At 40.2% G+C, this 27,584-nt stretch overlaps 1 protein-coding gene across 10 annotated transcripts; it reads right to left on the reverse strand.

Moving 5' to 3' along the window:
* Positions 1-682: 682 nt before the first annotated feature.
* On the reverse strand, positions 683-27,285 carry LOC135497854 (uncharacterized). 10 transcript variants are annotated; one of them, XM_064787816.1, is made up of 8 exons: positions 23,130-23,287; positions 22,497-22,612; positions 15,076-15,166; positions 13,812-13,823; positions 7,336-7,471; positions 6,189-6,204; positions 3,886-3,947; positions 683-2,072 (listed from the first exon to the last, which is right to left on the reverse strand). In XM_064787816.1, the coding sequence occupies exons 2-7, from the start codon at positions 22,549-22,551 to the stop codon at positions 3,895-3,897; spliced, it is 363 nt and encodes a 120-aa protein (XP_064643886.1). In that variant the 5' UTR covers positions 22,552-22,612; positions 23,130-23,287; the 3' UTR covers positions 683-2,072; positions 3,886-3,894. The 10 variants fall into 10 exon arrangements, 9 of the variants coding, with proteins under 9 accessions (XP_064643886.1, XP_064643891.1, XP_064643884.1 ...); XM_064787821.1 differs by lacking the exon at positions 3,886-3,947 and having other exon boundaries at positions 23,130-23,445; XR_010448964.1 differs by lacking the exon at positions 6,189-6,204 and having other exon boundaries at positions 2,046-2,072; positions 23,130-23,454.
* Between the last annotated feature and the right edge of the window lie 299 nt (positions 27,286-27,584).

Raw genomic sequence — 27,584 nt, forward strand, 5'->3', positions numbered from 1 at the left:
CCTGCTCACCTGCATTTGCAGAAATATCCATATCCTTTTAGTTTTAGGTTTCGCTTAAACCGCGCAACCAATGTGTAGGTTTCAGCAAAAGATTTCGGAAATATGGAACAGCTGAAGAAGTGGCCGTTTAAAGGACAGATAGATTGAACTTGTAGCTCTAGATTGATTGAATTCTAATTCAATTGATTTGTTTTGAAAAGTGATCAACATTGTTTGCGTCTAATCCCGATTCATAGGGCGTTTTATGACAAAATTGAAGAGATTAAAAAAATCAGTAGGCTACATAGGAAAATATTTGTATAAATATAATTTTACTAAAACGGTTTTCTTCTAATTCGATTTGGTAAATGACTATTGCCCAATCGTTCGACATAGGAGTTGACATATTCAGGACCAATACACTACGTGTTTTGGATAGTTGATGCCGTAAATAAACAACCACTTTTCTATTTGCATTATTTCTTTAATCCTTCTTCTTGTTTTGCTTTTCCTATAGACGGCAGGCAAGCTAATGAACTGATCCCGTATTTGAGCCTTCATGTACATCGTTGACATTACCTTACACGATATGTACAGTCCAATCCTATCACCAATCTTCTCTTTTGATGATGCAGCAGATTCCGTCCAAATACATTTTTTGCTTAAAGTAGACTTTCTCAAAGCAACTGAGACTGACGACATCTAAACAGTTCATAGATTTATTTACATTATAAAAATAGAAATCAAGACAATTTACATTTAGTTGTATCGGGTACAGTGCGTTTGCCAACACCTTCTATTTACTAGGATTGCGAGGTTTCTTATACAGCTGTATAGATACCAAAACTGGCTCAAAGGAAAAACATTGTATCGAGAGATAGATACAATGGCCCGCGGTACTATAAAATCTACTAATATGGAGCTTATATGGAGAAAGGTCTTATAGTTTTCTTCCGGCATGTTTTTTTTAAGTCTGTGGATTCTGTGAAGGCTCATACGAGTAGGCGTGTTGGTGGAGCGTCTTTGGCGTAAAATAAAAATGGCCTTGGTCGGCAGACGCTACCCTAACTTGTATATATAGAGATTGCCATTTCGATACACGCGAGTATTCCCTTCTATATGTCAACAGAATCAACATGAACTATTTCAGTCAATGTTTTTTTAGAGGCAACTCATATCCGGCAACCGATGTACACGTTGCACAGCAGCGTGTTTAAGGTATGCACTATCCATTCACAAGCCGAGGCCCGACCTCATTTACAGTTGTACATGACTAAACAGCAACATGTTCGCCAGTGTGCACTAGAACAAGTGGTAGATCACATGCACCAATCGACATCTGTCCTTTGGAATTGGCTTGGATTCAAAACAATGAATTAAAAATAGCCGTCAAGACATACATTGTAATACCTGATGACAGAAAATGAAAGACAAAATATACCACCGAACGTGAGATTTTCTGTGCATAGACAAATATTAAACAATGACATCTGTACAAGAATAAAGATAATACGTATTTACAAAAATTAAAATCTCTCAATAGTCATTATGATCTATGACCATGGTTTTTACAACTAGCTTGCCCGAACTTAAAGAAGGAGATTTGTATACATGTAGTTGGTCATCACATGATACCACTGATAATGGAAGCAGACCAAGGACCACTTAGGTTTAAGTTACCAAATGTTTTCTATAAGCTCTTAGAACAGAAATGGATACATGTAGGTCCTTGGTTGTCTATTCAAAACATCTGAAGATCACCTGAATACGCCCGAAACCCTTGGCTGGTACCTCGGTTTCCTTTAGACAAAGGACCGCCAGCGTGGACTTATTCCTTAAACCGCAACGCATCCCTGATTCATACTGACAACATAAAGTTCAAATCAAAAAGGTAACTAAATGTATTCTAAATGTTTACGATTTTTTTATATTGACACTCCTTCCATCGATTTAAAGTAGTTGTCTCCATTCATCGGCGTAACTATTCGGAAGAGCATGAATTCTTAGAAATTCACAGTCCGCGCATCGAAGAATTGTGTTTGCTGCTGTGGGGGTGGTCCACCGTATGCCGCCATAGGGATGTCATCACACGTCTGAAAGAACGATGAGAATGAAATGAAATGTTTGGCGCTTTCGTACTGTATTGCTGCCTCATATGGCATTAAGTTCATCCCCCGGCCAAACCAAGGGACCTTTCTGCTGACACCAAGCCGCGCACATGGAGCGCTACACTGGGTCATTTCATCAAGCCGGTTACAGTGTCAGCGTCACTGACCAAGTCGCGGAACTGAGACCTTCCGATCACATATATCAGCCACATGTTCCACCGCGCTTCCAAGGCGATAACTTCCGAAAAATAAGCTGAGTTAACTTCAATATTAACAGGAACGAACTCATAATGGACCATTTTCTTTCGCCACAAACTACAACCTTGAATACCACTTCGTAACGAACTATATATATCGACAGAATTGATTCATCTGATGAGATTATTTTCGCAAATGAAATCAATTGAAGAAGCTGTACAAATTGTGACAGTTATTGGCCGAATTATTGCACGCCATTTTCCCCTTTGCGTACAACCTAGACGAATAATGCTCCTGATTTGGAGTAAACTCAATGTTGGAACACTCAGCCGTAGTGATATTATTCACTTTTTTATACATTTTTACAAGTTTTTCTTCTGCCACCAGTGGCATATGTAAGTAATGTACGGACAATTCTTTACCAGTCGTATTGAAAAACAAGTCCAGAGTCATTTTCTCAGTCATACGCAGTTTACTTCGTTCGTGTGCAGTCTCAGCCAATTAATCGTAGTCTTGCGTTGTTCAGTTCAACTTATCATCATGGTCCACTGATCATAGACTCACTTAAAGATCTTGGAGTCTTCCATCACAAGAAACCGGTAGAGATTTAGCATATAGAACGTCACGATTCGAGTTGGTGCATTAATGAGGATAAGAATATGTTGGCAGCGAATTCTCGTCGTCGATGTACTGAGTAGAGTGTAGCACTCTTACGGAGCAACAGTGCATTGGTCGATGTAAGTCCTGTACCCGCGCGGGGCCTTACTCAGGGCAACAACTTTTTTAGGAAGGGAGGGGGGTACATGGTTTGCATTGTCCAGCACTACTTCATCACTACAGCGGGTGTCTTTTCTGTAATTATTCTCCATTACGAAGATCATCTTTCTTGAACCGACATGTTGTGGTGAAAATACAATAACGGTTGACTTGGCTGCGTGCGGTAGGTATCTTCCATCAGCCTGATTGTGGTGTGGCCCTTGACCACTTTCTTACACTGGCATCTTGATTGCCATTCAGTATGCAGTCTGGACGCTTACTAACGCTCGATTTACGATCAGCCATCAATAAGCCTTATCATCATGATTCGCCGCTCTCGGAATATACGACCTTAAATCGGATCATATAAAGTTGCCGTTCGAAGAAATCGGTGCGCAGCAGTTACTTGGATTTGTCCCGCGACGCTATGCTCGGACTTACCCTGCATTTTCTATCGTAATTGGACAGAGAAACTACCATGAAAAGTCCTCAAGTGATTGTAACGGTCTTGTGGGACACATTGATCTTGTTTAGTTAGTTCGCTCACAAAGTAAACGTTTTTATCACAGCTCGACTGTCATGCATGAGGAATATCTATGCATATAAACTCATTTGACCCTTACTCATGTTTTCCATCTCCAAAGCGCAGACCCTTGCTACCCCAGAGTGTCACTTTGTGGAGCTTGTACCTGATTATGACATAAGTTGAGCGCTTCGAAACAGTCGTAGGAAGACCAGTGTAAAGCGCTACAAAAGACCTGCCATTATTATTCACCTGGCTGTATTTCTATTAAGTTCGTCTGCAGAAAGGATTTATTCAGCATTAAACGCTCTAAACACTTACTTCTGTCCATCAAACAGATGTGTGCATCTGTAACCTTGATTTATCACCCTCTTTTATATCACCTATAAAACAGAAAGCTATATTTCTGACATACTGGGTAAGACGTGCAGTACAACAAGGGAAACTCCAAGCAGATCGAAGGATATTCTCTGTGCCAACACATATTTCCATTTCGCCACGAGGTCTCGGATGTGTCACAGGCTCGTGATGATATCAGAACCAAAACATCAATTGGCGATTGATCAGTCACTGCATGAACACGCATAAAACATGGACATAAAAGAGTAATATGCGTAGAGGTAGTTTTATGTCGTGTGTATCAATCAATTCAGCGCAAATCGAGTGCCATGTTTCTTGTATCTTCATGGACCTGTGATCTGTACACCGCGAATCGTGGAGTAGTGCATCCAAAATGGCGATATGTGTTGGCAGCCACGTGACGACATAGTTTGACGGGGCTCCATAGGAGTCTAAACAATGGCACACACCTGACAACACTCACATCGTGAATTCAAAACTATATGTGCAGACATTTAACAAAACGGAATTAAGACCGAAGCTAAGTGAAGTAACTGCTTCTATAACCCCACAAGACTACTTTGGCGCAGAAGAGTTGGACTGTTTCCTATAGTTAAGTTTAGCATTTAGGCCATCCAGCTACTGTACTGAGGACGAAAACAGAACCAGTCACATCCAACAGAGGTTTTCGAATTCTGGATGGCCGGTGTTAAACTTGCTGTAGGCAATGTTCGAACTTCTCTTCGCCAAAGTTAACTTTACTAACATTATGTCTTTCAAATATCTTTCCTGGATCATCGCATATCACAATGAGCAGGTTCAGTAAGGCACTAGCTCGCCAAGAATCTAACTCAATCCAAATCCTTTTTTCAACGTCACTATCGAAGATGTCCTCAAAGATTATTGTGCCCCTCATCTATCCTCATCATCATCTAAACAGACAGTCTTTAAATGCTCTAGGTCACAGTGAAGGCAAACTTATGTAAAAAATGCCGAGACCAGGTTGAAGCAGGAACCAATGATTCGAACCATACTGCCACACTGAGAATGTGGTCGTCTCGAGGCAGCCAATGTTTTACCCGCTTCTAAGTGCTGCCAGGGTTGGATTAGCTACGTGAAAAACCTACGGAGGACGCGGACCACATACAATAACCAGTGCAGCACCAGTACCTCAACGGAATCAATTCTCATTGGCAAAACAAGTACTGAATAGTAAGCTCTACAAAATACCAAAACCTGGGGATAACATTCTATCACACACCTCAGAATGAATCATTACAACGGGAACAAGATGCAGATATCATTTACTTCAAGAATACCGAGCCAAGAGAATGGGGCAAGGTACAGACTTGGTCCATGGACCGGGGGTATGGAAAGAGTGAATTTCACGAGATGGGCCAAAGATTCGCGGGCAACATGGTCATAAGATAGATAGCAAGTCCTCGGTCGGGAAATCAGGTCACAGTAGGGCACGGAATATAACACCACCACATGGCAGAAGTGAAACCCTAAAACTACGACACTAGAAGAATACTGCTAACTACTCCAAAGTATGATTGCCAGCATTGGAAAGTGGAACACTTTCAGTAGGACAATTGTTATACATCCATCCAAACTACTTGAACCAGCTCAGGCAATTGGCCCCAAGTCAGCTGTTACGTCCGCACACCATCCGAGTGGCAAATGCAGTTTTTGCCAGTAACGAACAAGTAAGCGTTTAAAGCGTTTATGCTGGTTACATTTTCTTTTCAAGGTGAAGCAGTGACATCGTGTTAAATTAAAACAATTTCTGTCTCCATCTTTTTCGACAGACAAGCTACTATGTCACATACATCACTGCAGAACGACGGGCAATCAGCGCCGTTGCCAAGAAGTGCACAGTCAATCAGAAACGTTCGCATAAATCACCAATGAACCACATCCTGAACGCTGATAAAAGAAGAAAAACTGATAAAAACCCGTTACCAAGGATTACACTTGCTATACCAATACTTAGAAAACTATACCAAAGAAACTAAAAACAAATCAAAAGCGAGAAGAAATGTTGAAATTCATATTCAATACGTTAATACACAATTGGAAATTTTCAAATTCAACTACCCTTTCAAAAATGTTGAAAGAAGAAAATCGACCTTTTAACAGCATGCAGCTTTCCCAAGCAATCGCCATAAAGGAAAAAGTGATAGAGAGCTATGCATATGACAAAATCTTTAAAACTTTCTCCTCAAAAATCGTTTTAAAACGACATTCTAATAGTCAAGTGCAGAAATATACCGTTGTCTCACCTGTCTTATTACGTTTCTGCAAATCAGAAAAAATGACCCTCAAGATATTTTTTGCTCATCGTCAATAGCAATGGATTCAGTCATAGGTGTAATTTCCTAATTTGGACTAGCTGCCATAGTCATTGTAAACATCGTTAGTTTTGAAATTATCACTTAATACATGTTCGCAATTCACTGACCTGCAGCCCGATGATCAGTAGCGATAAACTCTATGTAATGCACTTGAGCTTACTAACATTTATCAAATGACACTTATCCCATTTAGGATTTGGACAGGGCCTTTCAAAAATACCCATTCGTGTAAGCGTTTCTTGATACCAGTAGTTTTCTTCTGAATCTGAAGAGCATTATTGCACCATTGCTGTCCTCAAACAGACTACTCTAGCGGCGTCGTCATCCGCAGCAATGCCTACATCGCCCGCCGGCAGAAAAAAACTTCTGATATCATTGCCTTCCCATTCGATACTGATATGCTTTTGCCACACGACCTGGTCGTTATCCCGACACCACTGGGAAGGAGTTGGCTAGGTTGTCACTTTATCTCGATGAAGAACTAATGTCAAGGGAAATTGAGCAGTCCCAGGGCAGATGAATATCTATGCGTGCTAACATAAATGTATTGCTAATGTCTGAATGGCCGATCTGGATGGTAGAAAGCCCAAGATTGTAAATCCTGGAGTAAATATGTCGGCAGATATTTTCGACATGGCAAACACAATCTTTAATGCCGGACACCATTTCTAATGTCGCACAGAACAGTAGAATATCCACTGCAGCCAATGGTTGAGTTGTTGTGTTACAGGAAGAACGAGTCCATTGACTGTGTTGATTGTTATTTTAGGGGTGGCAAGATGTAATACCGATCGATGTGGCCGTGATCATGGTGATCTAACCCTATTGATGGTGGATGTTTTTCCGGCCGATTGGGATCGACCACCCTAAATAACAAAGAATCGTGTCGATACACTCTTCTTTCCGCAGATCACGTAACATATGAGTAATTGCAATGAGGTGCTGGTTTATACATTGAAATGGATTGGACTCCGTCAGCTCACGAATCAGTAGTGTATGACGGTAATATACTGCTGAACATGAATTGGTAATCACTATCGTGGTTTCTGCTCTCGCATGCTAAAGTGTAACTTACCAATGCCTCTTGTGATTTCTCATTTTTACTAATGATAAAATTAGTGTTAGGGTCTGTACCAGTGGACGTGTTGGATCTGATTCCCGTGTCAATTTCTTCGATATCGATTTCTGTTTTGTTCTTTTTGTCGTTCCGTCTGTAATTGAAAGAAAGAAACTAATATTGCAGAGGAAGATGATATTGTTATGATGCAGAAAGCACTTATCATACGTTTGTAGAAGAAAGCGCCCTGCATTCGCTACTTTCCCAAGGCTGGTAGTCAGCTATTTGCCAATGAAAGGCACACAAAGATCACCTTCTTCAGTGCAGAAGGCATGGTAAAGCCAAACTTCGGTTTGCCCAGAATCTTTTTGTTTTTAATGATAGATTCTGGTTTGACCAAAGCCTATCGGAATGCCAAGGATCATGCAATAAAAATGGTGTCGAGTATCTGGTCAAGCTTTATTCGGCTATGTAACACAACAAGGATCAGGTATTCTAACGTGGTATTTTTACTTTATTTGAGAAAGCTTTCAATACAGCTCAATTGGCACACGGCAATTAACGCACCAACGATGAGGCTCAGCCTGCTGGGAATAACAGAAACTATCAAATCGATTTCTGTTGCATAAATCCAGGAGTTAATCCACTATGAAATTCGCTTATGTGTTATTGATTTTAAACTGGGCCTATATGAAACTCAGTCCATCTTGAACAAGTACAATATGCCTGATATTTGTATGCACGGACCAAATGCATTGGACAGCTGTTTAGAATCTGCTTTCATACTTCTATAGTAGTGCCACGTGTTCGGGAAATGTACAAGTTGTTTAGCCGTATTTGCTTATCGATGGCCTGGGAGATTGTCTGCATGTGGAATTTGAAAATATTGATGATTGTTGTGTGTTGATCATTATTCTGGCAGAATATATTATGTGCTTTGCACATGTAACCTCGGACAGTATATCGATTGTCGGACAATGAAAATAAACTGAAAAATGAAAATAAACTGGAACGCCGTATTCCTTTAGCAGGGCGAGAGCAACTCAACAACCGTCCAAGGACGACATGGTGAAGACAAATACAGCTGGGCTGAGCGAAATTGGGGGGGGGGGGGGTATACAGAAGTATTTTTCTTCGAAATGTGCGACTCAAACGTCTGACTTCAACAAAAAAAGTTAAAAACTCCCCCGTCCGGATTTCGAGAATAGGTTCGGACGAAAAACAATGTTTGATTACTTCTTTGCCTTACACTACACTTCATTAAACAAACCTATCATTTCTATCGGTCATATTCTCCTGATCATGCTGATCGGAAGTCAACCAAAAAGACTGTCTTAATGACCCATTACGTATAGATTTCTTACATTGCCCTCAACTGGAGTAGAAACCACATGATAATAAGACGAAGCGTGATGCAATCGGTAGAAATGCTTATTGAATATATTGATGGCATTGATCTGTCATGTGCATAATATCTCAATTATTTTTTGAAAATCTATGAATTAGTAATAGTCCTACATCAGAGAAACTAGAGTTTTAAAAATGTACAGTACTGAGAGTGCATTTTACTTAATGACCTGTTATGGATCGATTTCAGGCGTTGCTCCTTGTAACCTGATTTGACCAGTATTTAAAAAAGACGTTTTTGAAACGTAATTCTTCCATCCCTAGATAACCATGCATGGAAGACCATGGTTTTGCTGAACTAGGCCCCGTTCAAGTAGAGTTTGCAGCTGAAAAATGTATCACTATAAATATCGCCATTTAGCAGTGCTGCACCATTATTGTACTTGCAGTACACTGCAAAATGTGTTCGCTTATTTTTCATCAAGTAATTGTGTCAATTCTAAGGCATTGAAATGCCTGGATTGAAGACATCATGAATTTTAATGGAAAATCAATATCACGATGTGATCATCTCGAAAACCGATCAGCAATAAACATAAGTATACACCATCGCTTGTCACATACCAACAACGGTATACTTTGTGAGACCTTGGTATAGTTTATGTTTTGCTTTGGTATTAGATTGCTCGTAATACACCCCTCCCCTTCTCAATTCCATAGCAAAAATACGAAAATGGGGCTCTGCGATTACGGAGCCATCATCCCTTTGAAGGTTCTTGCACATGACGCGAGAACCGACACATTATCAGTAGTTTTGCATACGCTATTGCGGACATATACCCCCAGCTAATGGTGGTCTCATCCACACAGTGTGCCTCTGATGTCTCCAGTTCGGTATCAATTCCCTAAACACAAATAGAAAATATTACCTATGTGACGTGTACACCGGTTAAGATACAAATTATGCATAATTAATTAGCAAATCCTGTAGAACTGCTTTGAACCCATCTCCCGCTGATAATAATCTCGATGTATGACAGTTATTTAACTACACGATGGAAATAAAGACGCCATTTGATCTGGTTAGATACCTATTCGATTTATTGCCAGCTTTTCAAGAGCCTTTAATCCTCTCATACAAATTGCCGTGTTTGTTGTGGCTGAGGCAAAGGGAACGTGGCCCCCATCAATTCACCTTGCCGCCATGGAGACACGGAAAATACAGAGATGAAATTGTAGCCCAAACCTATAGACGAGCTTGGCCGATTTAACTTGATGTTTAGAACGATAATCATTATAAATTATGTTAATGACATCAATGATCTACACCCGTAAATAAACATTAGCCACCTCATCAACGCCACAATTAGAGCAACTGTCTACTTCAGTCACCGATCCACGTTCTTCATCCATTTGTTGCAAATAGGAGAAACGAATCTGATTTGATTACCAAATTGGCCCTGGGACACCAAGAACCAAGCACCTTCGCGCTTAAGGGATCACAAGTCAAACATAGGTGATTGGATCACTCAAGAGAATCCTTGCGTCAACAAGTGAATACTAGTATAACCTTGATATGTGTATTGCTCTTTTACTTTAGAATGCTGTGACATTCCCCTTTGAAGGTAATCGTATTGGTGATGTTCCGGTAAATATATCAAGTAGCAGGGCTGAAGTTCGATTCCATAGCAATGCTGTAGAACTAATCAAAGCGCGAAGATTGTCAAGAGTAACAACACTAACATGCAATTAGCCGCTCTGTTGCTTTTACCTTCAGAGAGCGATGATTCATCTGCCGACACAACCAAGAAGGGATGAGCCAGACTGCTGTTTATTCTACTCTAGCTGAGGAACAAGCTGTCACTTACAAGCCTTCTACACTGTCAAACGAAAAGGTCCTCGAGAATATTAAGATAGAATTGCGTGACTAAGTTGCAATACAGACAGGCCCCAAACCCTTGAATTCTCGTTGTGGACGTCGAATTTCGCCTTTCTCATGAATCCATTGAAATAATGAGAACGAACACTGAATGTCAAAGCACCTCAATATATCCATTGGCATTCATAAATACCAGCGCGTGGTTAGAATATTTATGGTCAGTTATATGACTGCTTTCATGTTCCGATTTGATTGGGGCCCAAATGGGGAAACCCACCGACATGTTCCTGATTGATTTGATTTTTTATCCATATGTGAAGACCCTAGCTTGTCATTGGCGTAACCAAAGTGAAGCCTATACTTTTTTACAAGATAGGTAGGAAGATGTCACGGAGGGGGCCGGGGTGTATTCAAATTCTATTCTCACACTATTCATACGTCAAGCTAGTTAAGTCCGGTCTTCTCCCAACGCATTCAATTTGTAAATGTTCAATATCGCAAAATCTAAAACCATTTCTTCAGCCGAGCATAGCCGGTATTCTTGTGATGCTTGCTCTGATTTGCGAAAGTGATTCGTCGAATATTTTCCCACTCAATCAAAATGTGAAAAGAAAATTCTTCCGCTATTGAGACGAGACGAGCGATTCTGATGATTAACTGGCATTCATTTCTAAATATTTCAGAGAGTACGATCTGCTCAGAATGGATAAGGTTATCAGGCTGGAATCTGTGATAACATGATGTGTCTGCTTGTGATTGTAGTGAAATGAATCGGTGGAACACCTTTATGACTGATGACTGCCGTATGTTTTAGAGTGCTGAAGAGTGTCAATGCCTTGCTTGCAGGAGATGTGTTGATTTTAGAGGATGACCTATATGCATTTATTTGGGAACCAAAATTGGTAAGACGTCCAACATTTTCAGAACAAATAGTTTACTAATGAAACAGGAGATAAACGAACACACTGAAGGAAGAATGTACCCTCTCCTTTAAAACAGGAATAAAAGCAGTGACGTTACAACCCAGGGCAACCATTATAAGTAGTCTGGTTTTTTCGTAATCGCAAGCCTTAAAACCGTCTCCAATCCAAGGAATACAATCTATCATTAAGTGCTACATGTACTAAAGGTATGGTGCTAAAAGCATTCCTTGAATGAAATGAATGCCGAAGGTGAAGTGCATCGATCTGTCCCCCTTTGGACCGTTTCTAAAATACACTCACACCTTGATTGAGTGTATTTCAAAAATGACACAAAGACCTGCTGTGGGTGGATGCTCTTCGCCGGACAACCCGGTACATAATGCTGATCAGAATTTTTTTTTCAAATTAATTCTACAAAAAAATATTGAATTCTACTCTCTCAGGATATTTCAAACTTGTACACCGGGGTCCGATTTGGTATCTCTAAAAGGCTGCTGTCTTTGAAACAAGAGAACTAGGGAAGTACGGTAGAAATAAACTAACTGTAGAATGGGCAATAAACTACCATCTTCCAACAAGGGACTCGGGTACGGTGGAGATGTATGTGGAGATGTTACCTCATATTTGGCTATGCCTTGGACACGTGGATAGAAATATCAGTAATGTAAGGTTGTTTCTTATGTTGACGTTGACGCCGAGCTCTACATCTGCGTGAGACATACATATAATTAATGCCAATTGCAAAAGTATTACAATTATTCTGTATCAAGAAGTATCATACGGATTTAGGCTTGCATGAGAACACATATCCTTCAGATAGCATCATTGCAAGATGGCCGTGCTTTTAGCCCTGTATCACCGAGTTAGACAACGTTAACGCTAGCCGACAAACAACGAAAATCTGAATTAAATATGTACAACCTTCACCAAACCCATGCTCTGGGTCTGATCAAAAGCTGGCTCTAGCCTTGGCTCTGGCACCAAAAAGCATCTGTGGTCAGAGCCTAAGCCAGATTTTGAAGAGATCCAACTAAAACAGCGTCCGTTGTGGTCAGACGTTCAATGAAAAAAAGTGTGTGGAGCCTCGAGGCTGATTCAACAGTTCCTATTTTTTATCGGTTATTTTTGGCACGGACCAGAACTTGAGCCAGCTAAAACTGTTAATCGATACTAGCCACCACAACACGTCTCTTATTGGCTGATTATCCGTCGGATTGGAGAGTTGCTAGATGACTTGGACCACGGGACATTAAGTAGTTTTAGTTCTACATTTCTTTAGTCAAGCCCAAAAATGTTGCACTATCTTTTTCAGAGGGCAGCATGCATGTCATGTGGGGACATTAGTTGCAGGAAGTCGTGTGTAGAATGCTGGCTTAACCAGGAGGGCGCTCGGATGGGTCAGCACTGTTTCAACCCTGGGTCATTCCAAGCGAGTACCCAGGTATGTCATCATTATAGGTAAACGGGCAATGTCTAGTCAAGTTTCGAAGCGTATGCAACAGATCCATCCCGAGAACAGGTTTGACATGAGAAAATAGACATCAGTGTTTAGCGTCAGGTTTTACTCAGATATCATACATAACAATTCAAAGTCTCCAATCCCAGCACCATCAATAACCCGCCACAAAGGAACTGTAAATAAAAGAACGTAAACATCTTGGGAGACAAGATGGATGGCAATTGTGATGTTAAATTGGTCAGTATGATCGATTGTTGTGATAATGTTTGCTGGGAGGAATGTTTATCTTGATTGGCGCTGTAGACAGTTTTTGTATCACACAGTTGAGCTGAGCTGATAAGGAACAGCCTCCATAGCCTATTTCTGAAGTGATCATGTTGGAACAATTTGCCGAACCCCTTGTGAAATCTACTTATGTATGCTCAAAGTTCTTATGAGCGTTACGGCGAAACAGTGACATACATGAAATACCAAAAAAAAACGATATCTCAGTTTCTGAAGAAATGTTAAGTCCAGTTGCCACATGCGATATATAACTATAACTAGCAGAACAGAACAACCACGATATTGCACTGAATGGAAACCACATTATTTTTACCAACCTGCAAATGTACTGATTACAATGTACATGAAGAAGTACAATGTATAAAAACTTTGAAAATTTAGGCAAACGCTGCGTTCCACACAGTGCGAAATCGTGACAAAGCTCGTTGCAAAACGTTGTAAAGTAAATTGACTTTGAAACGGTATCCTGGGTCATGATTGACTTCTATTATGTCTATTTGGCAACGGCCAAACGTTTTCTACAACAAAAGCGTTTTGCAACGAGATCTTTAGATGGATGACCATGCCCCGACTCCAAAATGTATACAAAAATAATCCCTACCTCTTGATCAACCTGCAGAAAACATAACACGGAAAATGCATTAAGGTACGCGAAAAAACAAGTCAAGTAATTCAATACATAAAATGCACGCAATGCTGTCATAAGTGATAAAATCATGAGCATAAAATGCACATGCAACATACATATACTATGCACTTAAATGCACACGACGCATACAGAATGCAATAATGCATGCATCTATGCGCCTTCACTGTGCATGGCTATATGCTGCCTGGAGATGTCATTTTAGGCGTTTTTGAATGAAATATTAATTAAGTGTATAATTAATAGCTTGGAACTTGCCTGTCCCCTAACAGAACAACAATTTAATTTCAAATTAAAAAAACAATACACTGCCTTTTAGCGAGACCTTTAAAAGACGTGGTTGCTGGTGCACTGTTGATCTCAGTATTATTTCGTGCTTTACGATAAAAGCAGCATGTTTCGGCGTTGATGATGTGGTAATTAAATTAAATTAATCAAATAAATCAAAATAAATGCCATTAAAGTCATTAAGCAGAATGTGTTGACGGATCGATCGAATAACAAACTTAATTGCTTAATGCGTTACGTGCTGGAGAGATACTGTGGCGTGTGCTAAAGGTTTGAATCTTGATTACAGTTATAGATAAAGCAAAATATGCGTTAAGGGACTGTGCATACTTGATAAAATGATAAGATAAGTCAATGGTTGTTCATGCTGACAGAACTGATGTATTATGAACGCCTCACCAAAACCAAGGCTAATACGTCATAAGCCAATTTAAACAATGGTACATTGATACGAATGTTTTTTTAAGAATTAGTGATATTAAGTACTCACCTTTGAAAGAGAATAATGACAAGTACGATAATAACAATGAGGATAAAACCACCAGCCCAGCAAGCTATGGAGTAACAATGTTCCATTGTTTAAATTGGCTGACAGAACTGGTTTATTATGAACGCCTCACCAAAACCAAGGCTAATACGTCATAACCCAATTTAAACAATGGAACATTGTTACGAATGTTTTTTTAGAATTAGTGATATCAAGTACTTACCTTTGAAAGAGAATAATGACAAGTACGATAATAACAATGAGCATAAAAACCACCAGCCCAGCAAGCTATGGAGTAACAATGTTCCATTGTTTAAATTGGCTGACAGAACTGGTTTATTATGAACGCCTCACCAAAACCAAGGCTAATACGTCATAACCCAATTTAAACAATGGAACATTGTTACGAATGTTTTTTTAGAATTAGTGATATCAAGTACTTACCTTTGAAAGAGAATAATGACAAGTACGATAATAACAATGAGCATAAAACCACCAGCCCAGCAAGCTATGGAGTAGGCTACTTGATGGGGCTCTGCAATGGAAAACACGAAAACAGTATTAGAGCAATCGACAAGATAAACGGATGTTACAGGTTTGTTTGACTGGTAGAAGGCAATGGCGTAATAATCATTGCTGAAGAAAAATGAATAGGTGTGTTATTTATCTGCTCGTCGTGTTCTTCTCTCAGTAGTCTTCGCCAACGTGAAGATTGCAAGCAAGAGGGATTGCATTGCACGTATCACTCGTTAAATATATGCGAGCAAATCTTACTGCGTAAAAAAGCCATAACCCGAGACAATATCTAGATATAGGACATTCCTCAAGTAAAATACGGTAAAACAGTCTGCTCATAGATGCAAGAATCCAAACACTGCGACTATTGGTATTCAATTCCTTGCAACAGCTGACAACTAAATGCAGGTCCCGTGCATCAGAACTATAGACCATGCAAATATACATTTACATGCGCAATGTAATGGACGTATATAGCATATATTCATTTTACACGATCACATGCCAACGCCATGAATAACTACATTTAATTCCACCTATACCGAACTCTTGTGCTTTTTAATGACAAAATTCCGTGTGGATGGAAAGCTCTTTGACTTGGCACCAAATCCAGACCTACTCATATAGATACTCCACGACACACCCCTGCCCACCGATTTTACCAGACTTTTTGCCAGAGAACTTCTTTGAAAGCGGCAAGCATCGCGTTTAACACTATGCACGGCTCTCCACGAGGAAATTGGTGTTTTTGGAGTACCGTGTTCACTAACTTATTACACAGTATTTATCGCGATGATTGCGATTTCACCCCGAGTTGCTCTCTTGACCGCTGTTGAACCCGTCCAATACCTAGACTAAGAGGATATTGGTCATATTCGTGGCTGCAACCTACCACTGTTACAGGCCTCGTTCTAGTGGCAGCAGTTATGGTTAGTCAACCATAACCGACCGCCACGGCTGTTGGGTATCCTAATAGAATACATCGCCGTAGCCTCTTGGTGTTTTGGTCAGGGAGAGGGGCTTTTTTCCGACCCCAACTTCCCCCATTGTGCCTACCCCACCCCATACCCCATCCGACTAAAGCACATTTGAATTTTCAGCTTCCGAAGGATAACGACATCGTACGGTAGCGTTATCGAATATCAAATGAAGACCACTTGTTTTCGTGAGGTATCAATTATATAAGTTTGCTTTCCTGTTACCGGTGGCAGGAAATCAGAATAATAGCGAACCAACGTGATTCGTGGGGTTTCAATTTCCTGGAAAAGGCATCGTCTAAACGGCATGAAAGGAAATTAATTTTTCCTTCTTTCGGAGCTTGTGAAATGTTTAGTTTGGCAACAAAAGAACAACACCCAACGTGAACAAACGGAGCCCGCACTAATGGCTTTGTTTGCGGGTATGGTATTGGTATCAAGTTGATAAAAGAAGGAGAATGTGTTTTATGATTCTATAACACTGGATATACTCGACGCCCACCTTCTTTACCAGTACCAGGTACAAACATAGAAATATTACTGCAGGCAAACAGGACCTGCATATATTAGGGGTATTGGGTAGACTTGAGCTCGAACTTTGTAATACAATTCGGTTCTGCGAGCTGTACACTTTATAACTCGGGGACATAAATATCGCTCTTCAATCCATTGGATACCAATTACTAGTATTTTCGTGCTACAACTAGTGTTACTTAGCTGATTAAAGCCATTCTGTGGCGGTAGCCAAATACGTAAATAAAGTGTCTAAAGCAAACTGAGAACCTATCTAGCCATTTCGCATATCCTTGGTTGCTGATGAAGTGCTTTCCATTTTCAAAGAGTTGAGTTTCCGTAACTTGATTGTAATGATGATTACCCTCCATCCATAACCATGAGGAGCCAAATCTCTTTCTGTCAAAACCAATCACAATGTGACAAGATCATGATGGGGAACGAACTGGTCGCGAGATCACGTGAAACGGTAGCTTGCTCATCCGAAACAGCAAACGTTCTTGCCTTCGTTGGCGAAAATGACTAGATGTGTTCATGTTGTTTTTACATGGAACACGCCTTTTCCTGAGGGGAGGAACCAAATCTGATCGAACTGAAACAGAAATATGACGGCGATGCCTTTTAGGAAGGGAGCTAGTCTAGCCGAGCCGACGGTTCATTCCTAGGTTATACATAACGATATCCATAAAGCTCAAGCTAACAATTGCCAAGCCCTCTTTCTTTTTCATGTTTTGTTTCATGGTCATATATGAATTTATTCGTTGTTCCTAAAAGGCAAAAGGCAATAAAGCTGGCGGCCAAGAAAGAAAGAGGAAAGTGCGCTATTGAATCCGTCAGCAATAAACGAAGCGCATCTGAATATCTCGTTTGGCGGTAATTCCTCTCAAGACCCTCTTCAGTCTATGGGGAAATGTCATGTTCTGTCTGTCAGGTTGCACTTAAAGCTACATTGTTCGCGGGGAGTATTACGGAATGTACTTTAAGCTACATGGTTTGCGGGGACTATTACGGATGTATTGAGGTATCTTGATGCTATATAGATTGTTGTCAGGACCAATGTGACTTTCGTTTACTCAGGCACGACTTTGCTGCAGCTGCATATTCCTCTGTGAAAATATCATGACTACGTCTCCCAAGGAAAAGGTAAAAATCCATCCAGAAAGAAATTCTGTATGAAGAAATATACAGAGGAATGTTGTGGACGTGCCTTACCATAGGCACGAAAACGAGGCACAGTGCAACTTTGTTTTAAATAGAATCTAGAGCACTACATGAACCTTTAACCGCAGCTTGTCTCAATTATGGCGATATTCCGTCATTCATCAGACATGATTGCCATGTACCCTGGAACAAATCCACACAGATTTAGAGGCCACGAATTGGCTAATAGGGGAATTACTCGAAAAACCCGTGTCAGGGAATCCGAATATACTGCTTGGCCGTGGCCAGACTCTCGACGATGAGGACACACTGGAGGGATTTACCAATTAATTGCGTTAAAGGTGTAGTAATGGTTGTTGTATTAAAGACCTATGAATGCGTTTGTGTTTCCAGAGGATGGGAAGGAATGCGGTTTGCCAAATGAGTTATCAAAGGAAAAATAGTTTTAAATGTTTAGCGACATGGGCGCTTTCAATGGGTCGAGAAAACCCTTCAAACGTTCAACAATGAATCTTAGGAGTTTCAAGAACCCCACAGGTTGTTGATTATGTGAACTGGCATGAGGGTTAAGGATTATATAACATTTTTACTCCAGTCGATAGGCCTTTCTACACGAGGACAGTTGGAACCGGCTTCGAGCCAGCTCGAGGCGGGTCAGGATAATTTTTACCGTGTAGAACGAAATCAGAACCGTCTCCAAGTGACCTGACCCGAGGAGCCTGCAGTCTCGAGTCACTTGAGGCGGGTTGGAGCCACTTCAAGACGCTTAGTCTCTCGTGTAGAACCGATCTGGCCTCGAGTCACTTTGCGCACGGTACTAAAATCGAGTAGTGCGGTATATAGCAGTTCATGAAAACACGCGCCACCATGCGACGGGTTAGTGGTTTAAGTGGCCTGAACTGACCTGGGGCCGGCGATTTGATCCGTCTCCGTGTAGACAGCGCAAAGCCAGTTACAGGTGATCCGGCTTCAAGTGGCTCGAGGTGAGGAGGGCTAGAATCGTCCTCGTATAAAAGCAACTACTAAATGGCATAAAAGGTTACATAACCTCCAAACAAAACGTTAAGCTCGACTTGACAGTCTTTACGAGGGTTTTGCATTCATGACGAGATATTTTAAGTAATTGACACGGTTTGCAGAGAGTTAGATTAGGGAGGGATATTACCATTGTCCAGCATGTAAAGCGCAGCTGAATTGCTTCGATTTAATTTCCGGCATGTCTCATAATCGCATCCTAACAGCTCGGATGTGCAAAGATTCATGACATTTATAGCACTACAATGCCAACATGGCGTGTTTCTCACCAAAAAACACTGTGAACGTCATGAATAATGAAGATATCGTACCTATCTCTTTTATTTCCTTTAATCAGAGCCTTTTCAATGTACTGTACATGATTACATCACAATAGGTTCACACAGACTGGGGCATGCGTATGACATGCATAATATCAAGTATAAATTATCTATGCATCATGTCATACAAGGTGTTTCAAAATGTACCTTACTGTATTTACATCACATATCTTATCAACAAGACTTCACAACTAGACTCGGAATTAGTGTTCATCACCCTGTATAAGAACGACATGTCGTATATAGAAAACGCTATATCATCAACATACAAAACAAGGTCCAACATGAGATAAAATGGAAATACTTTCTATTTAGGTATGAACTTCCTCCTGTAAAGATAAATATTGGTTATTTTTTAAGTGTAAGAGAAATGCTGGAGGTTATCTCTTTCATCCTATGTCATCAAGAAAAAGAAAAAGAAAATTTCCGCACTCACTGCGGAGTATGGTTTCAATATGGTTGGAAATGTCAACGGTATTAATACGTCCTACATTTTTAAATTGTCAGAGGGCTCCATGTACCATACTGAACTTCCAGCGGTATCGCCTCCGTAGCATCCGACTCGCGTTGTCTGGAAGCTGAGCAATGTCAATACATTGAGGGTCAAGATGCATGTACACGTACCAAGGAGGAAGCTGGTGTCCGTCATATCCGCGTGCCTCATTTATGCTCATATGAGTTATCAGCTTGTTATGGACTCGTCTTCAAAAAATCGAAACATATTTTTGTCTTCTATTATCACTGCTGTGATGGCAGATTGAAAGGCTCGTCCGGTTTAACGAGATTTGAACAACCTGGTCCAGTATATCATGTGTACATTTTATGTTTTGAAGCTTTCTAAGTCCTGGTGTAATCAAGAACCGAGTGTAGGTTTTCTGGGCGTTTTCACTTCATCAGTCCCCACTAAATATAAGGGAACGCTGAGAAACAGATAGACGGACGTAATAGGGCTTCTCCAGATGCATAGATACGAAAATGGCGAATAAAAAGGACATCGGTATTTGAAGTCGACAAAATAGGATCTCCCGATAGCTAGTAATAATCGGTATTACGTTAGCAAAGAAAATGCCAAAGGTCGTTCGACTGTGATACCACTGCTGTCGTCAAGCGTAAAAGTACAACTCCAAGGGGCGAAACACTACAGTAGACAATGATATCTGCTTTCAATGTTTGGTGTTGTTGGTCAGGTGTGTATAAAGCAAAATGGAGCTAATTCGGAGACTCGCCACAGACGGCGTTATCCGAAATCGATAAACGCGAGGTGTAACTCTAATCGTGTGAAATGCTGGCCTCTAATCGTTATACGTTTCACAATATTTGTCTTATTGATTCTTTACTCGCCTTGAGGTTTGATGAAGCCAAGCACAATGATAAAGAGGACAGATGTAAAAGTCTAATGAACGATTTCCTTGTGTTGATTTCGTATGTCCAAAATAACAGCAGGAGAGTTAACTGGGCTTTGTAGTGCAACGTTAAAATACCTTTTATATTACGAAGGTTCCAAGAGAGTGGTGCAATCTTAGAAATAAAGGGTTTTTATGCATACCATGAGGTTTTTTTCAGCAAAGTGATAAACCAGAATCTCAGAAACCAATACCGGGTTTTTCATTTTACCACAAAACCTTTACGGGATTTCAATGCCTTTGTTGATGACCTTTATCTCAAGAGAGTAGTATTTATTCTAAGAGTGTGGAACAGTCTTAAGGGATGAGGACACGGATTGAAAATCATCCGTTTGGCAAATTTTCTTAAAGGAAATGGTTAGCCATGTTTTGCCCATATGTATGATACTCCCCTCCCAATACCCTTCGGGTGCACCAGTAAACAGAAGAATAAAAGGAAATGGATGGGTTGCTATTCGTTCATCTTATTTAACTATTCATACATCGCCCGCAGGAATCGAGAGTGTCACATCAATAACAGGAAAGCGGTATCACTTATTCAATCATCACGAATAGGAGCGATTAAATGAGAAATGTGGGCTACCGATCGTGTGTACTGCATTTATCACACAAAATTGCTATTTATATGGTACTGACACCGACCGACCAATAGAATGCATTGTTGCAGTATTATTTTGTTACATGGAATTGCTCTTGGTAGAAAAACACCAAGGCAATAAACTGCTATGCAGTGAGAGCAGAAGTAATTTCGTAAGACACTTTTACTGCACTAAGGAGAGTTCAAATCTTTCAGATGAGCTGCAACATACGAGTGTAAATCCTGAAATGAATTCATGTAAAACATATTTCCACTAGATTAGCATCCATTCATTCTTCAAAGTAGAAATACGGAATGACGTCATCAATAAATAGAGTTCCGGTCATTGTGCAAGGAGGATGGCGGCCATTAGGAACGACTTTTTGCCTCAGGGAACTTGCCTGCATAACCAGCCTAAGAACCAAGAAATCAAGAAAAACTGAATTTATCAACAGCACGGGAGCAACTGCCTATAAACAACATGTTTTTTACTCTATTAGTAGGAAGTTTCAGCAGGGGTGAATTTCACGCTCGTATGACGTATCCGTATCGGTTTTACGTATGACCGCTACACGAATTACGTTACATCATACGTAAAATCGATACGGATAAGTCATACGGGAGAGATTTTTTTCTTTGCTGAAACTCGCTAGTATATCGAAACTGCTTCCTCAGAATTTGAGACTGAACCAGAGGAGGATGGTGAATGGACTCTTCTCACATGTGACGTAACAAGTGTTCCATTGTCCCAAGTAATTCTGCAAGCCATCGTTCTTGTAATGTAGCAGAGAAAAAATTATATCGGCAAAATAATGTTTTGTCGTTGATAGATCAATATGGGTAATTCATCAATATGCCATTTGAAGGCAAGAGTTTGTTTACAAACAGACACATGTCAGAGGTATACAGCGCAGCACAAAAAAATATCCCTGATGGATACAAAACTCACTCATTTGGAGGAATTCACTAACCTAACTACATTTGAATAATGAATCACTCAGCTGCATCAGCACTTCCAATATATCTGTTTCAGATGAATGAATACAAGAAAAATAATCACAAATATTTGAGAATAAATCATTTGGTCACATGGGGCATAATGTCTCCAATTCTCAACTTTTTGTGTTATTTTCTTTTTTTACATCAATTCGATAGCAGACAGAATTATTTGAAAAAGATTAGAAAAGTTATGTGATCAAGTGATGAGTGTATGTTTTTAATGCTCAAGAAAAGTTCTCTTATCAAATTCCTCAAAATAAGTGTGTGATTCGAACACATCGGTGACCTCTTCGTAAAGCACCTCTGCTGAAACAAACCCTTGCCTTACACTGGCGTATTAAGGTCTACAGCCATTAATACTTACCTAAACGAATTTCAAATCCGTCCACTTCTACCACTTCTAACTTTTCTCCGGCCATTTTGTCAGGTAGTTAATCCTTATGTTATGAATTGCTTCAGTTACGTCTGTGTGATCTGCACCTGATTTGACGAATAATTCGTGTCAACATATGTTTGTATAAGTCATCATATTGTGTGCACAGACCATCATTAAATGGACTAACATATCAAGTGTCGCTCAATGTAGGCACAACAATGGTGCATCACAGGACAACATGTTGAAGGGACACTATAAACAGGAACTAGATAGGCCAGATTATGTTACACTAAGTCACAGGCGTCTTCCTATCTCACAGTATATCAGAACTACTCGCACGTGTGCGTGAAATATACTAGTACTTTATCGTTGAATCATATCGAACACGCCCTGTCCCTTAATTTGGTATATACAGACACAAAGCGAGTCACAAGAGAACAGATCAGAATAGGTCTATTTTATGTTTGTGTAACTTGAAGTGATCGAAATAATATCAAAATAGTTCTCAGGGAACAGATGAGTGACTTACATGTATGTACAGCCGCGAGTGGAAAGCCCACAATATACGTATAGATTTTATATTTATTTTTTACGAGAAACATTTAAAATGTCATTACTCACGCAATCAAAATGTAAAATCCACCAACAGGTGTCTGTTGTTCGCAGTCGACTACAATGTCAGGAAATTCCCATCAAAACATGCACATCATTTTTCAATATTGCTTAAAGGTACATAACCTACATTGGCTGGACCTATAGCGGCACATTATGGACAATTATGGCGATTATATACCAGCTCGGTATTTCGAATTGACTCGTGTTACCATATATATTTTATCGAAAGTGGTACCAGATGGTTATTGGCTGTTATTAGATAAGGCATTGCAAAAGCAGCCTCGTCAACTGATCCAATCGTACTGACATTGTAGAAGAGTCAATATCATTGTCATGTCCAATTGGTACACAACGGTAATTGCACACTGCAAAACCTCACAGGAGAAAACGCTGATGATCGAAAACCAGGCTAAGAACATCTTTATCTTCAACCAATAGCATTCCGCGACGTTACTATTTATAGCTCACAAGGTCATTTGAATAAGATATTGATGACGTTTTAGTCACGTGACAGTCGGACATCGACACTTATTTCTACGCATTTGAGCTTATTTCAAAGTCAATTATCTTTGACCCTGCATTGTTTTTAGCATGAATGATACCATAGAGTCAGAGAGAGAAATATTCAGAACAATTATGTAGTATTTCCAACACTCGGACATGTGCCAGATTGAATCTAACTGCCCTAGTTAGAAAGCCTGAATCCATTACGAAACTGCATGTTTGTCCGATATTGCCTGAAATTCAGCGATGGGGAAATAGAGGGCAGCAGCTGCAGTGACGTCATCTTCGCGGAATGCTATTGACGACATTGTCTTTTCCTTGAGCACAACACGTGGATAATGTTCGTGATCGTGAACAGTTTAAGATCCGAAGCTTTCAGTTACATGTAGGTCATTAAAACTTGGCCCTGATACCGATCAAATGATATTTGGATATCGCTTTATCAGGGCCAATTCTAGTTTCAAGAATCCATGTTGGCGTCCAATCATCGGAGGCGCCCACAATGTCACATTCTGACAGGAAGTTATGAGTATATAGTACGTCAGAAAAATGTATAGTGTGTTCACAAGATGTTCACAAACCACCAGAAAAGAGGACTGAAAGCACTTTGTGCTGTCCTCATATTGGTTGAATCAACTGTTCGGATGGCGGTCAGTTTGCAGTTCATCACTCCTCCCTGTGGCTGCATTTCCATGTACATGTACACAGAGCTGTACGTATACATGCTTCCCGAAATTGGTGGCTTGCATTGGAACTAACTTTTTCCCCCTTGTCATCAAAGACATTCAAGTGTGTTGGTCAACCATGACTATCTCCTTTGTCCCTCCACCATAAGGCGTAGTTTCCCCTCATGACATAACTATTTCGGACACACAGCGCCCATTTATGGAAAGGTGTATTACCGAGCCATGAAATACCATGTTTTACGGTAAAGGCCAAGGTCGTTTTCTCTCTGAACTTTTGTCTCATAGCCCTAATTACAGGACAAAGTTGCGATTATTACGATCAACAAAAACATATGGTACAAATATCTCAATGTTGCAGGCAATTTCTGCAGTCAAACCCAAAGGCCTGAAGTACAAGTGGTGACATCTGTTTTTCATCAATGTAGATATATATCAAACTTGCGATTGTCCGACTCTTTTAACGTCCAGTGTGGAAGCGAGGTGAAGCTAGTGGCTGAGTGATGGAGCTGGGGTGTGCCTTGAGAGACACGTTTTTAAAAGGAGCAGAGGCATTTGAAAATATATGTGTACATATACAATGTATCTTGGAAAAGAAAATATCAGTTAGATTTTTTTCAAATTCATCATCAATGGATTTCTTACGGTATATGATAAATACACTTGGCCACTGGTCAGGTTCGAGGTCTTTGTAATTTGACTTTCGCGACATCTCTATAGGCCTTCTCTATCCGGTAGTGGTTGCTCCGCATACCTATATATTACGGCATATAAAGAGAAAAAATATTTTAACGAAAAAAAATGCTGTACATTTAAAAGCCATTTCATTCCTTTTCAGTTTGCACATTTATAAACCTTCCATTTGCCATAAATTCAACATCTGCTGTTGATGAGTTAGCACAGCAGTATATTTCTCGAGTGTACTGCTGCATGTTTGCTTTGTCGTTTCAAGGATCTATGGAAATTTAAAATTACCTAAATGGTAATAATGCCTATTCTTCGACAGATGGTGCATGAAGGCTGAATACTGTAAACCGACAAATCTTCGCCCCTCTCATATTTTGCTATTCGCAAAATTTTTGGGCAGATAATTACGTACGATTTAAATTTCTGTGACCGCGCACAGTATGCAGAATTCAAAGAGAATATTTTGGGCAACATTTTTTGTTTGGGGAGGGGGGCCAAAAAAGTTCCCTTAAAAGGTTTAACGAATTTCGATAATTTATAGGCCTGAATTGTATATTTTCAAATACATGTGTTCATATAACTTCATACTTAATTTCTTTTTTGTTTCGCCCCTCTACATGTATGGTTCTGATGCTCGACCGTCCGTACACCTTAAAAACATCCATTAGGAAGATAGACATGTTAGAGGACCTGGTAAGATTAAAGAACCTTGATACTCATTGGAGAGCTTTAAATTAGCGCCACGATTGAAAGAAGTCAGAACCAAATTTCCGGATTATGTAATACTAGACCATACTTTTCTACAGTAATCATTCATGTGCATGTGGCAATTTCTAGGAGCCCTAACTTTTCACCCCATCTGCACAATTCAAAGTCTTCAAAGGAGAACATCGTATACACTACACTATGTACTAGAAATGGTAAACAATAATTTTTTATTGGCTACTCCAGCAATCGCGCCTGCTTGAACCTTCTGACTGGCAAAGCTTGGTTACATACGATTCTGTTAGATGCCCTCAATGCTTCCTCAACAAACAACGTTCATCACTAAAATAACACGCAGGTCCCTATCGCGAAGTGGCCGCATTACCTCCAATCGCCGAAGGAAAGCCTTTGCGTAAGCAGACTTATAGGTTATTACAAGGCACAAACCACAACATGCACACGTGAAACTGGAAGACCCTGGGTTATTTCCACTTTTTGCGAAGAAGTCTTTACCGAAAAGACTTCAAACCAACTTGCTCAAGGAAATCCTGTGAATAGCCTCCGCATGTCCCTCCGTATATCCCGCTGACGTCATCAAAATCCTGGGGATGCTACCTTATTAATAGAATATACATGACAACACACGCTCATTTGCTGATTAGTGAAACTCTACCTTACCGTGAACACGAGCTAGAAGCAAATGTCAAGTCACTTTGCACGGTATGCACGTAAACTTCATATCAAAATCCAATGGCAATCCCAATATACCCTTATGAAACTGAAAATGAACTGTTCTATAGCGCCAAGGAAGCTCAAATTACTCTCATTTTTTGCCCTCGTGGATCTCATGCTCGACCGTCGCTTCAATAAACTGTTTTTGGGATAAAGAAGAAGTTGAATGAAAAACATGCATACGACAGGACGTGGTACCACTCATGCAGTCCATGCCCCCTGGGATATCCAAATTCCTTTACGTACACTTAGATTCCCTACGCATGAGCTTACAATCGATGCTTCATTCATTACAACCAGTTGCGGACAAGTGTTGAAGAAACGTCCAAAATGATAAATAAAGGGTTAAATACTCACCTAAGTCATGCCTATAAAAGTTTAATTGTCATGATGCTGTAAATATCCGAGCTACCGACCCTTTGCACCTTTCACAAATACAGCGCAATTGTGACAACTGCGCTCCAAGCGTTCTCAAAAAATAATAAGGGAAGAAAATTGGAACACTCCGAGATGTAGCACACGTAATATACAAAAAAGACAAACAACCTTTCAGCAGGGTTTTGCAAAAAAGCAGTATTTTACTTTCCGGTTTCTGGACTTCTCCGAAAAGAAACTTGACCTGTTCTTCAAATAACTTGTTGTTGAGGATGATAAGAAGAAAATATCAGTAAAGAAGCATCCAAAATATATTAGACAGGCCACGACTCACCTAAGTTCTCCCTCAGCTGAATCATCTTGATCCCAAGGATGTAACAAAAATCCTAAGTGAAAATTGATACGGAGCACTAATTACACCAATGAAGTCCATAATCCATGCGCTATTGATCATTTCCACGCCTGCACGCTCAAATATATCGCTTCTATGACAACAGCGCTCCTAACGGCTATGAGATTAATCAGACGCTTGCAAGTGATGAGACTCTTTAATTGGGTAATACGTTTCATGTCCTAAGGAAGAACTGCATTCGGTGAATAACGAAAATGTGCCATTCTTTTCTTGGTGACCTAAGATAGAGATTTGACGTAAGAGCACCAAAGACAGGTACTGCGAGAAGGGGGATTTCCCGTAAGACGACGTTTGTCAACTGCAGTGGAACCCCGATAACACGACCACTCATGGGACCGAGGTTGAATGGTCGGGCTACCGGGG

Source organism: Lineus longissimus, chromosome 13 (genome assembly GCF_910592395.1).
Source record: "Lineus longissimus chromosome 13, tnLinLong1.2, whole genome shotgun sequence".
NCBI lineage: Eukaryota > Metazoa > Nemertea > Pilidiophora > Heteronemertea > Lineidae > Lineus > Lineus longissimus.

Excerpts from the sequence above, each read along its gene's own strand:
- LOC135497854 (XM_064787814.1), bottom strand. The coding sequence starts at position 22,551 with ATGGCCGGAGAAAAGTTAGAAGTGGTAGAAGTGGACGGATTTGAAATT. Across the intron at positions 15,167-22,496 it reads CGGATTTGAAATTCGTTTAG|AGCCCCATCAAGTAGCCTAC; the intron begins GTAAGTATTAAT and ends TTTCCATTGCAG. Across the intron at positions 2,073-7,335 it reads AGAAATCACAAGAGGCATTG|ACGTGTGATGACATCCCTAT; the intron begins GTAAGTTACACT and ends TCGTTCTTTCAG.